The sequence below is a fragment of the Uloborus diversus genome, chromosome 5 (assembly GCF_026930045.1).
Source record: "Uloborus diversus isolate 005 chromosome 5, Udiv.v.3.1, whole genome shotgun sequence".
Classification (NCBI taxonomy): domain Eukaryota; kingdom Metazoa; phylum Arthropoda; class Arachnida; order Araneae; family Uloboridae; genus Uloborus; species Uloborus diversus.
In genome coordinates this window covers 151,067,915-151,083,205 of record NC_072735.1, presented here as the reverse complement: position 1 = coordinate 151,083,205, position 15,291 = coordinate 151,067,915, and the positions used below count along the sequence as shown (strand labels likewise).

Below are 15,291 nucleotides of genomic sequence, written 5' to 3'. Positions count from 1 at the left end.
TGAGTAAATCAGCTGCATGAATAAATTTATTGATGATTCTGAATTGCATGAACTTAACTTTCGTTTAAAACAATTTTAATGAACACAATTTTGATGTAGAATCATTTACATGAATCTAAAATTTATTCAAGAGTGAAGCTGAATTTCATGACTATAACTTTCGTGTAAATGAATTTAACAAATGATACTGAATTGTATGAATATAAATCTCTTGTACTACATGAATCTAAATTCCATGTAAATGAATTTCATGAGTGAAACTGAATTTCTTGACTATGACTTTCTATCTCATGTAAATGGATTTCATGAATACAATCTTCTCATGTAAAAGAGCTACATTAATCTTAATTTCATGCAAATGAATTTCATAAGTTAAACTGAATTTCATGACTGTAACTTTTATGTAAATGAATTTCACTAGTGAGCCTGAATTTCATAAATATGGCTTTCATGTAAATACATTTCATGAATACTATGCTCATGTAAATGAACTACCTAAATCTTAATTTCATGCAAATGAATTTTAGAAAACTAATTTTCGTGAATGACTTTCATGTAAATGACTTTCATGAATGGCAGTGAAACTTTCCTGTCTATACATGTATGGGTTTCAGAAAATGTTTTGAGAAAAAAATTAATGTTCAGCCAAAAAAAAAAAAAAAATACAAAAGAAATTCAAAACGGTTATTTATTGGAAAAACATTGAATTTTCAACATTATAAAAATTTTATTCTACTTTCAACTGTGTGTGATTTTTTTCTTGAAATTTGAAACTTCCTGAACATTCAAACTATATTTAAAAGTTAGTATGTCTATGGTTTGTAAATTATCTATCATATTTCTTTTTTAATATATTTTTGCTGATTTTATGGTCATTGATCTCTTTTTTCTGATTCTGAAAACAAGATTCTATTGTATACCAAAGTCGCATTTATTTTCATTTTAAAATGGAATCCTCTTCATACAATTCAAATTTTTTTTAATCCTCTTTTATGTATTTATCTTATTTTTTAGTTTCATGGTAGGTTTTTTCTTCATAATTTTGTGTAGCTTCATGTAAATAATTTTTTCAGTGATTCTCAATTTCATGAACATAACTTTTATATAAATGGTTTTAATGAACACAAGTTTGATGTAAAATCATTTACGTAAATCTAAGATTCATTTAAACGAATTTCAAGAGTGAAGCTGAATTTCATGACTATAACTATAAAAGACTGCCTTTTAAATTTTTTTTAGTTTTCGTCATCTGAATGCGGAGTATCTGTGAGTTTACCATCAGAATCTTTATCTTCTTCTATTTCTATTTCATCAAATGTGCTATCTTGCTTTGTATCATTTTCTTCGGAAACGTCCTCAGAAACTAAATGTTCATCGTCTTCAGAAATAGTAGTCTCTTCTTTTCCTTCCACATTTGCTGCTGTTCTGGCTGTGGTATCTGATTCTTGGTGATCAATTGTTTTGCCTGTTGAAGTTTCAGGCTCCGGTTGTTCTGTACTTTCAGAAATCACGTCAGTGATTTCTTCTTTGGGCAATTCATCTATGGTAGTTTCCATTTTTTCGGGTAGAGTATCCTTGATTTCGGAACCATACTCTTTTATAGCGGGTAGCTCTGTTAATTTTGCTTTCGCTTCTTTCAATGGTACTTTTTTTTCAGTTACCGTTGGAGACTTCATTTCTTCGGTTTCAGTAACATCAACTGTATCCTTAGTAGCTTCATAGAACAACTTGTACCATTTTTCAAGCGACTAAAAAGTAATTTTTTTTTCTTTGAATTTTTGGGAAACAAGATAAAACTGTTTAAAATGTATTAAAGTACTAAGATGTAATGGTTTTTTGATAGTTACCTCAGCTCGATCCATTTCATCGAAAATTGGCTGTCTATATTTTTCTATTTTCTGATAATTACTAAATATTTCAGAAATGCACTCTTCCTCATCAAAAGATGATTCTTGTTCTTCTAACTTATCATCCTAAAGAAAAAAAAAAGGTAGTTTAATAAAGATATTTTTTGCAAGTTCATGTGTTCAGATCTGTATTTCATCTCTTTGGAGAAAAAAATATTCAATTTTGCACAAATTTCAAATAAAAATTGCTCTATCAAAAACAAAGAATTGTTAAGTTTCTTAGTTTTGAAGTAAGTTGAATATTTCTACTGCAGGGTCTGGGATGAGGGTCCAACAGAAAAACCATATAACAATCATAAGTCCAACAGATAGCAGTATACGTATCATTTGCAGCAGGTCCCATGAGAGGCCATTTCAGCCTAGCCAGAAACAAGGGGCCCAGGCTTCAAGGGGAGTGGCAACACTGATGCTGAAAAAAAAGAAATGAAGAAAGAAAGAAAAGTGGAGGGTTACTCTGACTAAGCGAAAACATAAAGATAAAATAAAATTTACTTTTTCAGTATTTACTGTTATGGCACTTTTAATTGATTTAGTTATTTTCAATATAAGCAGTTTTTTTTTCTTTTTTTCCCCTTTCTTCTTCTTTTTCTCCTTTTTCTTCTTATTTTAGGGGGGAGGGGATCCCGGTGACAAATCTGACAAGGGTCCCACCTTGGCTCTCTGTGTCCCTGATTTGCAGTAGTTGTAGTGGCATTGTGCGATGCAATGACTACTGCCAGCGTCGCTGTTGTTGAAGAGTGTATTTGTTGTTGTAGTTTTTTTATATATATATATTATTATTACTACTCAGCAATAATTTTGCATTCGGCTTCATCTTGGCTGACATGATTCTGTTCCAGACAGAAAAAACAAAAGATGTTTGGGGCATCAATTAATTTTAGGACCACAGAGACTTACAACGCTGAGAAATTTTGTTCATGGGAGAGCCGGTTTGTCAACCAGGAATGTCCTTAACGTTTAGTACCAGGAGTGCCCCTAACTTAAATTTTTTGGAAGGGTGGAAATTCTCAATAACTCCAAAGTTTTTGCCGAATGGAACTCCAAATTTCGCCAAATGGTGATAATTTTGCCATATGGAGCTCCAAATTTTGTTGAATTGTCAGTCAAAATTTGCTGAATAAGGAACTTTCTGGAAGACCACAGTGACCTCCAGTTGGGGGTGCCCCTGTTTAGCACTTAAACATACTGCTGCTCAAAGATTTTCTGATAGGAATGTAAGAAAAAATATACTCAGTGATCTTTATAAAGTGAGTTTTTCTAGCCCGGGGGTCCATGTCACAGTTTAGCTACATGGGCGCCTATATGCAAAGTTGCAAGGGGTGGCTCAAATATTTTCCTTGTGGTTTAGCTAGATATCTTCCCTGTGGAAACTGATTTCAAGACAGATTAGAGTCATTAAAATTTGGCATTTTTAATAACTTATTCATTAATGACTGGGGAAGAAATGTTTTTACAGTTTTGCAAAGAAAAAAGTACTAAAAGCAAGGAAGTTATAATTTTAAAGGGGGGTGGGGCTCGAGCCCCCCCCCCCCAACCCCCTATACGGACGCCCTAGTTTAGCATCATAATTACCTTTGGTTCTCCATCAGGACCTTCTATAATTTCTTCTGCAGCTTCCAATGTCTCCTTATAATTAAAAAACCAAAAAGTATAAATTTTATAATGTATTTTATATTTTTCTTTTAAATCTAAGCTCAAAATAAGTATATACTCAAGATTCAACTTATATTCGATGTTGGAAATGCTCACCATATCATCACTGTCATCAGAGTAACTTTCTGTCTGCAACGTTGCAAAGAAAAGAAAAATTATGTTAGTGTACTAATTTTGACAATGAGATGAAAGCATACAATCGACATTCATGCATAAAATAGTAAAAGTTATGATTCAAGGTGACCATGGCAAAGTTGACGCTCAAGTTTACAAACCTCGAATTTACGAAATCTTTCATTGAACGAATGTTATTTGATTTTACAAACTCTTGATTTTATGATTTTTTTTTCGTGGTCCCAAATCCCTTGATAGTGGTACTGCATGAAAGAATGGATGCTATTTCCGGAGGTCTGCAAAAAAGCTAAAGCCTTTAAAACAGACCCATTACCAAAAAAAAAAATCATAAAAACACAAAAAAAAAACCTGTAGAACTTTGTTTTTGAGGCTAGTACAACTAAAGTTTGAAATTTTAGTGAAAGGTATGAATTTCCGTGTTTTTTCCTTATTTAAAATAAAGAGAGAACCAAACCTCAATTCTGCAGGAATGTAAAACAGTGCAGCTCGCGTGTGTCTTATCAGTTTCAAAGAAGTCGCTCAATATAATCTACCATTATGTGTTCATTATAGACTCCCTGGTAATGACGTTTAAAATTTTGCATGCCCTGAATACTTGCTCCTTGGAATAGGCATGCATGATTTCTTTCAAGCTTTCAAAGTAGGCATCCAGGATGCGTAATTTGAACAGACATTCTGCAACTCGTCTTGCTGTAATTTAAGTAGGAGTTACCAGAGTTTTCTCCTGGTGTGAGCAGAATTGGAGAGAAGATTGAAATAAAGGGGGGGGGACAGAAATTTTCTGGGGAAAACCCCGGAGTTCTTGAAAAGTTTGAGGAAGAAAAACTCGTACATAATTTTAAACACAATTGCTATCCTTTTTCATTGAACAAAAAAAGTTCTTTTAAGTTGGAAAAAAGGAACTTTGAACATAATAGTAGATGAAAAAAGGTTTTTTTTTTTAATACTAATATTTATCAGAATTTGTGTGATGAAGATACTAAATTTCTTACAATCATTTTAAGTAACAATGTATGTGAATAGTGAAGGTTAATTTTGTACATTTATGACACACATCATATTAAAATTACAAATGTAAGGAACAAACAAGTAAAACTTAATTAAGACAATCCTCAATCATAATAAATATGAGGTTATTTTCATCTTTCTTCACTAGCATATCAAAAAAAGTTAAAACATTTATGAGCATTAAATTGAAAAGAATCTGAAAACTTTTGCATCTGTAAAAATATTTCAAATGCCCGAAAGACACAGCATCTGTCAAATCCTCAAAACTTTAAAATAAAAAAAAAAGAAAGAAAAGAAAAGAAAAGAAAAATGGCATGTAAAAGTTTGAAAATTTCTCAAAATTGGGAGTTTTTAAAAATTTCCGATTTCAATTTAAATTCCCAGCGGAAAAAACGGGAATTTTCAAAGCTTTGTATCTGTACCTGGGGAGGTGATTTTGGTACAGACGCCCGGATAGCAGAATCAACGTGACGCTTCAACGTGCGTCGCGGATTCCCGAGAAAGTGTGCAGACTATTTCTGCAGCGGAAAAAAAAAACTAAAATTTATAAAAAGAAAAATAAACTTAAATTTCAACAAACAAAGATTGGTACTGTATTTCCTGCGTTATGGGATATAATCCACAGGCAACATTTTGGTACTTGTAGTTTTCAAGTTTAGCATCTCATTTTTTCAATCTTATGGCGTCTCATCATGCAGACTATTTTGGGGGTTTTAACTTGCATCGCAGACTGCTGTAAAAAAGTTCTATCCCCGGAAATTAACATATTTGGATGTCACCATGTTTTAAAATCGAGGTTACTGGGAAGGGCTTTAACTTTGAAAACACTTTGAGAACCCTTGATGTAATTTATTTTACTTAGGAGTATTTTGTAATTCTAATGTTTTGGAAACTACGTTTCAATTACCCAATCTTCAATGGTTTCATCTGTAAACTTGAACGGCCTTGACGTTTTTATTGTCTTCTCTTGCTTTTTCGTTGTAATTTTCGGTTTCTTTTTTTTAGTGGTGGCGAAAATGTTGAACATGTCCTCGATTTCTTTCTAAAGGTGCATTTATAAAAGTAAAAAATAAATATAATAATAGTACTATATTTGGGGAAAACCTAACCTGGCAGCACTGTAATGACGTAATTAGGATCTACGTAGCCTTCACAATACTGCCAGGTTAGGTTTGCCGCAACTATAGTAGCAGCACGCACACACAGCGATAGTAATGCTAAAGACAAAAAAAATTTATCTTCTTTTATCTCCAATATGCAGAAGAAAGTATTGAATTCGTAAAACTTTTCGAATTTCGGCGGATTTGCATGTTTTGAAGTGCACTGAATCTACAGTATTTGGACCATTTTTCGGAAATGTATGTGTGTCTGCTGTCTGTATGTGCATAAACGATCTTTTGAGGCCGCATTAGTTTAGTGCGAAAACTACAGCATGAAATCGAGCGAAATTTATTACATATTTGTATCTCACCAGCTACCAACAATTCAACAAAATGTACCGGGTACCAACAAATTGGTACCCGGTACATTTTGGCATCTATTCCTCAAAGGGAAGTGGAGCAATCGAAAGTTTTCTTTTGCATGTATGACTGCTATAGCCAGGCCCAGATCATATTACGCGTAGAGCGGAAGGGGGTTGGGGGGCACGTCCTTAAGGGTTCCAACGGCCCAGGAAATTGAAAAAAACTTGCACTAAGATCTCTTAACGTTGCAAATATACACTGCTGGTCGCTGGGAGTGGGGCCCTGCAGATTTTACTGCAGGGGGGCCCAAAACTTATACATCTGTGCCTGGCTATGCCTCAGGAAATAACGGACGAAATCAAACAAAAACTTGTCCATTGGTAGACCTCATGGGCTATAGATGCTGATTCGATTTTGGGCCCTAATAGCTCAAGGGGTGGGAAAAATCGAACTTTCTCTCATTATTTGTGACTACTAGGACTCTTGAGGTTACAGGACGCTTTACGTCAACTCCTGTAACCTCACTCCTCACGTATGGTAACCTCAACGACGTATACGCCGTAGTATATGTCATTGTGTTATAGAAAATATTGGTGTTCATTAACATCTTTTTAAAAATATAATTTCGTGAACCTGTACCATATTTAACTGTAAAACATCAGTCTATAGCTATATTTTCTTATTCTCCCCCTCTCCCGCTTAAGGAAAAGTCTTTGGACCAAAAAGTTTTAAGCCCTCCTCCCAGGCTTTCTCCGGTGGTGCAACTATTTATAAAGTACTAGCCGCCTACGGTGGATTGGTGTGCAAAGCCTTTGACAGTGTACTTCTGTGGATTCTGCCCCTTCTTGTTGCCTGCGCCTGCGACGGTATATTAATTAATAATCAGTTCATTATTTGTTTTCCCGACGCATCTCTGGAACCATTCCATTCCAATTCCCACTTAACCATGAACTCGGATCAATTAATGAACAGTAAATTAATCTTCAGCGTGGCACACCTCTAGAATCAATCCATTGCCAGTCCGCCGCGCCTCTTAATCATAGACATAAGAAACCCGATTACCATGTCTATGCTTTCAAACCATTCAAATATCGAAACACTTCTGCTTTAATCATAAAAAGAGAGAGAAATTGTAAGCACAGGAAAAAGTGTGTGACCGTAATTTTGCTGAGGCGAAAGGTGAGTGGCCTTTGGAAAGAATGACTGTGTAGGAGAAACGAGCAGGCTGCCAAAAAAGTAGAAACGCTTGCCGTAAAAATATCTTTGAAACTTGACGTTTTAATTATTATTTCCGTTAATTAAAGTCGTAGATAACTGGAAATTGCGTTAACACAGTGTCCGAAAAATTACGAATCTATCTACACCTGGTTCGATCGTCAATTATCTGGCATTCGGAAGCAGTTAGAGTGAAATTGATAGTATTCACATAGAAAGATACATTCAGTTTTTAATATAAAATGTTTTAAACACATTTACTCACTGTTTCTGATTCTTCATCGATGCCATCAAAATCATATGGTGATTCTTGCGCCATCTGACGGGCGTCACTGCGACTCTGAGCCCATTCTTCCAGACCCCTCAAACGGAAATGTTGAGCTACTCGCTGTTCAAAAAGATATTCAACTATTTGTACTAAATACATATTCGTCATATATTCTGATAGTTTATAACCATAGATTTTGTTCTTCAAAACTCGTTATTTCAATTACTATGAAAATGTGATTTTTTTTTTTTTTTTTTCCTATTTTTTAAGCTTGGCAGAAAACGAATGCAGTGTCTTATTTAAGAAAAGAAAAAAAAAAACGGGGAAATTTGAAGACTATATTTAGAAGCATTACACTGATTCATATCATTTGGTTTTTATGGAATTAAACGGGGGTAGAGTCTCAATGACCAAATTAATGGACTGTGAAGGACGAGTAAAAATCTCTTCTCCTAGTTAATAATTTAGTGAGTTTTGAATTATATTTCTTGTGTACTCCACAAAATTAAATTAGGCAAATTAAACTAATAAATTTTCTACTTATTTTTTTAGTTATTTGTTTTGTGACTGAACGAGTTATTATCAGGGCTGTGGAGTCGAAGATTTAGAGTCGGATTCGGGGGTTGAAGGTTTAAAATTGCAAGAGTCGGATTCGGTAATTTTTCCTGAAAGTCCGCAACTCTGCTGGTGCTTGCGGAGTAGGAGTCGAAAAATAGAGGTCTTGCAGGTTACAACGGAACACCTTGTATACCAGCCATACATGCAAGCATTAAAAACATTTGAACACCAAAGTCCAATTCGTCTCGGGTGTAAGACATCTGATCTCCCCACTTAAGAAAAAAGCTGGTTTCAAGAAGCAGCAGAGAGTGTACAGCTTAATATTGTTAAATTCGACGTTGGACGAGTCTAAATCAAAACAGGTTGACAACAAGAGAAGCATGAATTGCTGTAATCAAAGCGTTGGCGAAACATTTTTTTTTTTTTCGTAAAGTGGCATTGTATGTTTATACCGAGAAATGAATTTCAGTGAAAACTGCCGCCTTGCTCCCAGATAAGGTGCACATTGTGGAAGAGTTGATTTGTTTTTTACGATTACCTCCTTCTTCATTTCCTATGAATTCGATGTTTTTGACTCATCCTTAAAGCCCCAACAATGCTGGGTGCCACTTTGCTTGGAACTGGTCTAAACGATATCGCCCCCAAACAGGAATGTTGTCTGATTGGGGGGAATGTTGTCTGACAGGGAATGCTGTCTTGAGCATGGCCTCGGTTGTATTTATTATTTAGAAAATTCAAAATTAAATTCTTTTTGGGTGATTTTAAAAACATTATTGAAGATTGAAATTAAAACTGTCCCGTTTCCTCTAACTTCGGAAAACACTTTGTACTTGACTTATTTTTCCACTTTCCTTTAAAATTTTAGGAAGTAGACATAGAAATAAATGATTGATGTTTCGAAAAATGACGAGGAAAATGAGGCAAAATCATGCATATCGTCACCTTACTTATGAAGTTTTTTTTTTTTTTTTTTTTTTTTTTTTTTTAACAGTAACTAAGAGTTCTTAGGTAGTATTAAAATATTCATTTCTGTAATATGAGTAAAATTAAATCACAATCCAGTATTTTGGTGATTTGTTGGATTGATTGGAATTTCAAACTTCAACGAAACTGTTTCAGAATCATTACTTACCCATTCTATTAAATCTCTGTCGGTGAACTTAGTTATGCTTTTCTTTTTGGTGATTCTCCGTTTCCAAGTTAAACCTTGTGATTTCGGATGCTCTAGTACATAGTATATCTTTGATAATGTCATTAAATCTTTCTGGAGGAAAGAAAAAAACGTACATGAATTAATATTAATTTAAATCCGCAAGAAATCTCGTCAGAAAAAAAATGATAATAATAATAATGTATTGTAACTATGGTGATTTCTGTGTTTAGTTAGAACCCCCCATGTCTTTGCTGATTTAATTTAACCTAGTTTTATGGGGTAGGTGTCACAGTTGGTCGACGTCTGTTAGGTCAAACCAGGTCAGTATTGCAAAAACGATTTATAACAAAAAAAAAAAAAAGCAATCTTTGCGAAAAAGTTCATTCTTGAAGAAAACAGAACATCACAGTGTTATGTAGTAAAATGTCATATAAACAATACAAAAAATATTTCTAATAAGGAATGTGTCCCCCCTAACTTGAATTCATTGGCGGCATCGATTTTCTATGCTATTTATTAAGTTGTCGGACACCGGAATGAGAAGTGAAGACCAGATAGTAAGCCTTGTTCCAGCTCATGTAACGATTTTAGAGGAGGATTTAAAGCATCAACCTGTCTGCCAAGATAGTCTCAAAGATACATGAAATACATCGCCAGCTCCAGTCATTTCCAGCCGAGGACTGCAGTTTTGTGCTTATTAGCACTCATCAGCCCGGCAAAGGAAAGTGACTGAGCTGGCCATTCCATTCGTCCTAAACCGTGATCCTCGAGATACTCCTCAATAATTCGAGCTCGGTTCGGTCGTGCATTATAATCCATCTTAATGAAGTCATTACCAATAGCACCAGCATATGGGTGGACATATGGATCAAGGACCTCATCCCAATATCTCAGACCAGTCAGAGTTCCTCCATAGAACACATGCAGTTCAATGTGGCCAGCGAGCGAGATCTCTGCCTAAACCATGATTCCACTACCTCCATAACTGTCGGTCTTCCAATTGTGTTGAATTGATGGTATCTATTGCGCTGTTCCCTCCAGTTCAGTAGGCACCGTGAATCACTCTCCAATGTAAATCTGGACTCGTCTGTGAACAGCACAAAAGCCCATTGCTACTGGACCCAGGAAACATGTTCTCTTGCCCAGCATAAGCGGATCCTTCTCTGTGGTCCGTTTAGGGGAACACACACAAGTGGTCGTCTTGCATAGAGATCTGCATTGTGTGCTGCGTTTTCGCACCGTAGTAGCAGAGATTCTTCTTCCTGATGCTACAAAGTGGTCTGCAACGAGCTGCGGCACAGTGATGGTTTTTCTCCTTCGGGCCGAAAAAACTAGAAAAGCAGGTCTTCTGCAGATGTTGTAGGTCGTGGTCGGCCTGGAAAAGTCGGACACAGAATCTTCGGATTGGTATCAGATCCTAAAATCGCTGAACAACACTACGAAACACATTGAGACGTCTAGCAGCATCAGCCTGCGACAATCCCATGTCCATCCATCTAACTGCCCTCCACTTTAACGAATTCGGGTAAACGACGTCTCTGAGACATTTTCTAAACTCTATCGACTATTGTCACCGAAACTGCCAACAACAGTTGGAAATCAACACAACATACACAAAAGTACAAAAGCTTGATATTTGCATATTCTTTTCTCACTCGTAAAAATATGATCTTTCCTATAAAATAAAAGTAATAGCAACCTTTTTTTTATAAATAGTTTTAAAGTTCGTTATTATCATTCATGCAAACTATGAACTTTATTGTTACTGCCATTTTTTTATGGGGAGCTTTGAAAAACATCTTGTACCTTAACTTTTAGAGGCCAGTGTATTTCGGGATACGGCGCACGTTCCATCGCGTCGCCCCCTCCCCCCAAGTACATCACAAAGTACACGTGTTTCGGAGTCACAAGGAACGTCTTCATCTGCAGAAAAAGTTGTGAGCTTGGGCTATCATTCATTAGCAAAAATTTAATTGTGAATTGTAAGTAAACATGGTTATTTCTTCTTCAATATTTAATGCATTCAGATTGATATCCGACATAGTTAAGATAACAGGGTTGCGTGGCGAGTTTTCATAAATCTTAGCACTACAGCCATTCTAAATGCTTCATTAAACGGTAAAAATTTTGTCAAATAAATAAATTAAACCATTAAGAGTCATTAAAACTTTCATTAAAATTGAAAATATTTCGCCAAATAAAGAAAGCAAGGTATTAAGTAGCAGTAAAAGTTCCATCAAAATGTATAATCCGCCAGCTAATTGAAACAATATTAATATCTTAAGTCTTTCCCAAAGACTCAGCAATGCTTTACGATATTGAGAAAACTAAGTGGTGATAAAAAATATTGCATCACCCGAGCCGCAAAGGAGAAGAATATCATGCCGACTGCATTCAACACACAATCAAGCATCTCGTATTCCAGATGATTTGGGGATGTATTTCTGATCAAGGAGTTGATGGGCTTCACTTTATGTAAGGAACAGTAAACGCTCGCTCAGGTGTATATTGGCATTTTGGAGGAGAAATTGCTTCCTACTATCCGGGATCACTTTACTTCAGTTCCAAACGTCATTTTCCAGGATGATTCTGCTCCGTGCCATAAAGCAAAACTGGTAAGTAACAATTTAAAAACCTTTATCCTGCCATTAGACTTAAATTGACATGGGGTTCATATTTTTTTTTTTTTTTCTAAACTCACACGCAGGTTCAGAAATGGAAAAATGAGCATGGGGTCAGCAGTTCGCCTTGTCCCGGAAACAGCCCCGATCTACGTAAACAATTATCGGATTCCTGCTGTTAAATATTTATTTCATAAGTCTTGCAGAATTTCACATACATTCATCATTAATCGGCCGACCAAAACTTCTCACATAATCCCATTGTTGCGAAAATGCGAGGGTGATACAATTTTTTTTACCAGCACTGTAATTGCCATGAAAGTCATGAGGAATTTCGAAATGGTATAGTTACCCAGTCGTCTATATCTTTTGCATCCACTGATACAATATCATCTGGCTTTTTTTCTTCGACTTTCTTTTCAACTTCAGGGGCTTCTTCGTCGGCTTCAGCTGCTGCTCTTTTTCGTTCCGGTTGGAAATCATCCTCTTCCTCGACCAGCGCTTTTTGTTGCTTGCGACGAGAATTCTCGATCAAGTCATAAAAAAATTCCAGTTGATGTAACCTTATACTACTATGCACATCTTTCTGTTAAGCAAATATTAGATTTTTTATTACAATCAATTACAGCTAATTTTGATAAGTCAAGTGGACAAGTTGGTTGGTTGGTTCTTTTGGGTTTTATATGGCGCAAGCGACTTGATAGACTAAACTACGCCAAACGATTGCAAGGGAGAAGAAAAAAGTGTTGCGAAAAGTGAAATTGTTCAACGTGAGAAGGGTATAAAATTTCTAGAATTTGGAGAACTTTGCTATAATAAATACATCAACGAAGTTTTAAATTTTAAATAATAAATAATGAACTGAAAAATAATTTTGAGTAACGTAAAAAGCATGAATAATAAAACAGGAACATAAGGACAGACATTAAAGAGAAAAATCCAATCTCTTGAAGGAAGGGAAACAATTTGGGAAGAGTTGTGACCCCTAGTAGTTCCTTCAAAGACGAATGAAACTGATTGAAAAATTTAAAACGAATACGATTGGACAGTTGGTCAAAGGATATGCATATGCAACAGTGTCTGATTAACATTGCATGTATTGCATATTTATGCGCGTTCACATGAAAAAAGATGCTTATGTGTAAATCTGGTATGACCAGTTCCAATTCGGGCTGTTATAGCTTGTTCTCTTCTGGTATTGTTGTACAAGTTGTGTCCGAAGTTAAATTACATAATTTGAACAATATTTCAGTAATTCATTCACTCGTTATGAAACTTCTTGAGCGTCGAAATGTGAGGGAGGGATGTTTTGAGCAATCACGATTGCTTATTGTTCTCATTTGACAGTCCTTGACCTTGGGATTATTTTTCAGCTTGGACCAGCAGCACCACCACCCACCGGCGCGGCGGCGGCACGGCTGCTCTGTTCCTGAGCACTGTCCCCCGGAATCCCCTTCTGCTGGGTGGTGGCGTCCATGTCCTTCACACGCATGCTCATACACACTCGTCAACGCGTGAGCACCTTTACACACATACACAGGCCTACGTGCACACACTTAAGCCTACACACACACAACTATACACACATAACCACCCAGGAGGAGGGACATGCTTGGGGGGGGGGGCAAGCCATTTCTAGAAACAATAACTCTAATGAGTAGGGTCTTGTCGCAACTTGTGATTGCGAAAAACATTATTTGAATTCAAGATGTCAAAATTCAAATTAGATTTTTTTTTTCTGTTGAGTTTAAAAAATGACAAGAGAGTAAAAGGAAGGCTATGTTGAAATGTTATAGCCAATTTTGACCCGGTCAAAAACCTTCACTATCAAAATTTCCTCGTTTTTTCTCCCCTGGTCTTATGTATTTTTTAGAGTCTCAGAAATAAGCTCATAGCGTTTTTGAGTATTCTCAAAAATGAGAACTTGAGGAATATATTTTGAAAAGAGTTAAAAGTAAAAACTTCATTAATTTTTAAAAATAAGATCAAACTTTTGGCATCAATGATACAGGATGATTCCAAAAGAATGGTGGGGTTTCAAACGTGAGTATTTCAAAAAGTAAAAATGGCACAAAACGGAATTTTTTTTTCAAACTTAAATCAGTGCTAAATATGTTCTATGTTCCCTCCTCCAGACGTCTGAACGATATCATAGTCACACTTGCAATAAAACGCCTACCATACACATTGTATCATGGATGCAGTCAAAGAAGCAGTTGGTGCAGTGATCCAGCATTTCAGTTCGTCAAGATTTGCAGGTAAGGGGTATAAACACAGAACCCTTCAACCCTTCTCATATCTCCACGATAAAAATCACATGGTGTTAGGTCCAGTGACATTGAACCATAAAATGCTAAATCACTTCCTGCTTGATAGCCATTTTGACTAACTGAATAATAAGTAAGACATACGATAATACGCAAAGACAACTCTGTACCTCAGAGTCAGAAGGACGTAAGTCGAAAAATTGCGATTTTCCGTTTATTAATGCATTGCATGTACTGTCTGACCGTCGACTACATGGAAAGGTTAACATCCGGTTTATAGGCGGAAATGAACGCAAGTATTGGTTTGCAGGGGTGGTAGTTTGTCCGTCACAGATGTGCGCTTTCGCTTCTTTAGACGCAGTTTCGTGCAAACGACAGTTCGTTCACCGAATCATTAGCGCTTTAGTATAGTCAGTGAGTTGACGACATTAATATTTTGCAACTTTTTTCGGTGATAACTCACTAATTGTTTCTGTTTTGTTTTGCCTTTACAGTTTACAAGAATTGCAGTAAAATTTAAACACGTCAGCACGACTTGGCGTCACAAAATATCGCCTAGAAAAAATGTCGCCAAGCCGGGGATTTCGTTCCATTTACTCTTTTTTTTTTTTGGTTGATTTAACAATTGGGTAAAATTTTTCTGAAAACAAAAGTTGTTGCGTAAAATTTTAGAAATCACATTTTTAGCGAAAGATGTCACTGTACCTTGTACTTTTCACTCAAAGATCTGATCAGTTCCTGTATAAAAGACTTCGATCCGACATCTGATTTTCCTTCAAATCCAATTAAGTTTTCAAATCGTCCCATCTGACGTTTAACTTCCTCAACCATCTTGACGGTGTATTTTGTTTTCAGACGTTTCAAAAATTAATTGACTCTTTTCGTTAGATCAATTAATTCATTGCATCCAAATAAAAATTTATTTGTTCTCATTTTGCAGCATAGCCTCCCGGGATATGAGAAGGCTCACCTGACCCGGAAGAAAAATTATAACAAAACTAGAAAATCGCACTAGACGTTAAATCCCGGTTATTACAAATTTG

At 35.8% G+C, this 15,291-nt stretch overlaps 1 protein-coding gene across 1 annotated transcript; it reads right to left on the bottom strand.

Moving 5' to 3' along the window:
* Positions 1 to 869: 869 nt before the first annotated feature.
* On the bottom strand, positions 870 to 15,079 carry LOC129223194 (uncharacterized). The gene is made up of 8 exons (XM_054857761.1): positions 14,954 to 15,079; positions 12,334 to 12,567; positions 9,340 to 9,471; positions 7,647 to 7,769; positions 5,611 to 5,745; positions 3,657 to 3,689; positions 3,480 to 3,533; positions 870 to 1,973 (listed from the first exon to the last, which is right to left on the bottom strand). The coding sequence occupies exons 1-8, from the start codon at positions 15,077 to 15,079 to the stop codon at positions 1,749 to 1,751; spliced, it is 1,062 nt and encodes a 353-aa protein (XP_054713736.1). The 3' UTR covers positions 870 to 1,748.
* Between the last annotated feature and the right edge of the window lie 212 nt (positions 15,080 to 15,291).

Bases quoted from the DNA above. Each gene is read 5' to 3' on its own strand.
- LOC129223194 (XM_054857761.1), bottom strand. From the start codon at position 15,079: ATGGTTGAGGAAGTTAAACGTCAGATGGGACGATTTGAAAACTTAATT. The intron at 9,472-12,333 runs GTAACTATACCA...TCTTTCCTCCAG, and splicing joins CAAAAGATATAGACGACTGG to AAAGATTTAATGACATTATC. The intron at 3,534-3,656 runs GTGAGCATTTCC...TTTAATTATAAG, and splicing joins CTGATGACAGTGATGATATG to GAGACATTGGAAGCTGCAGA.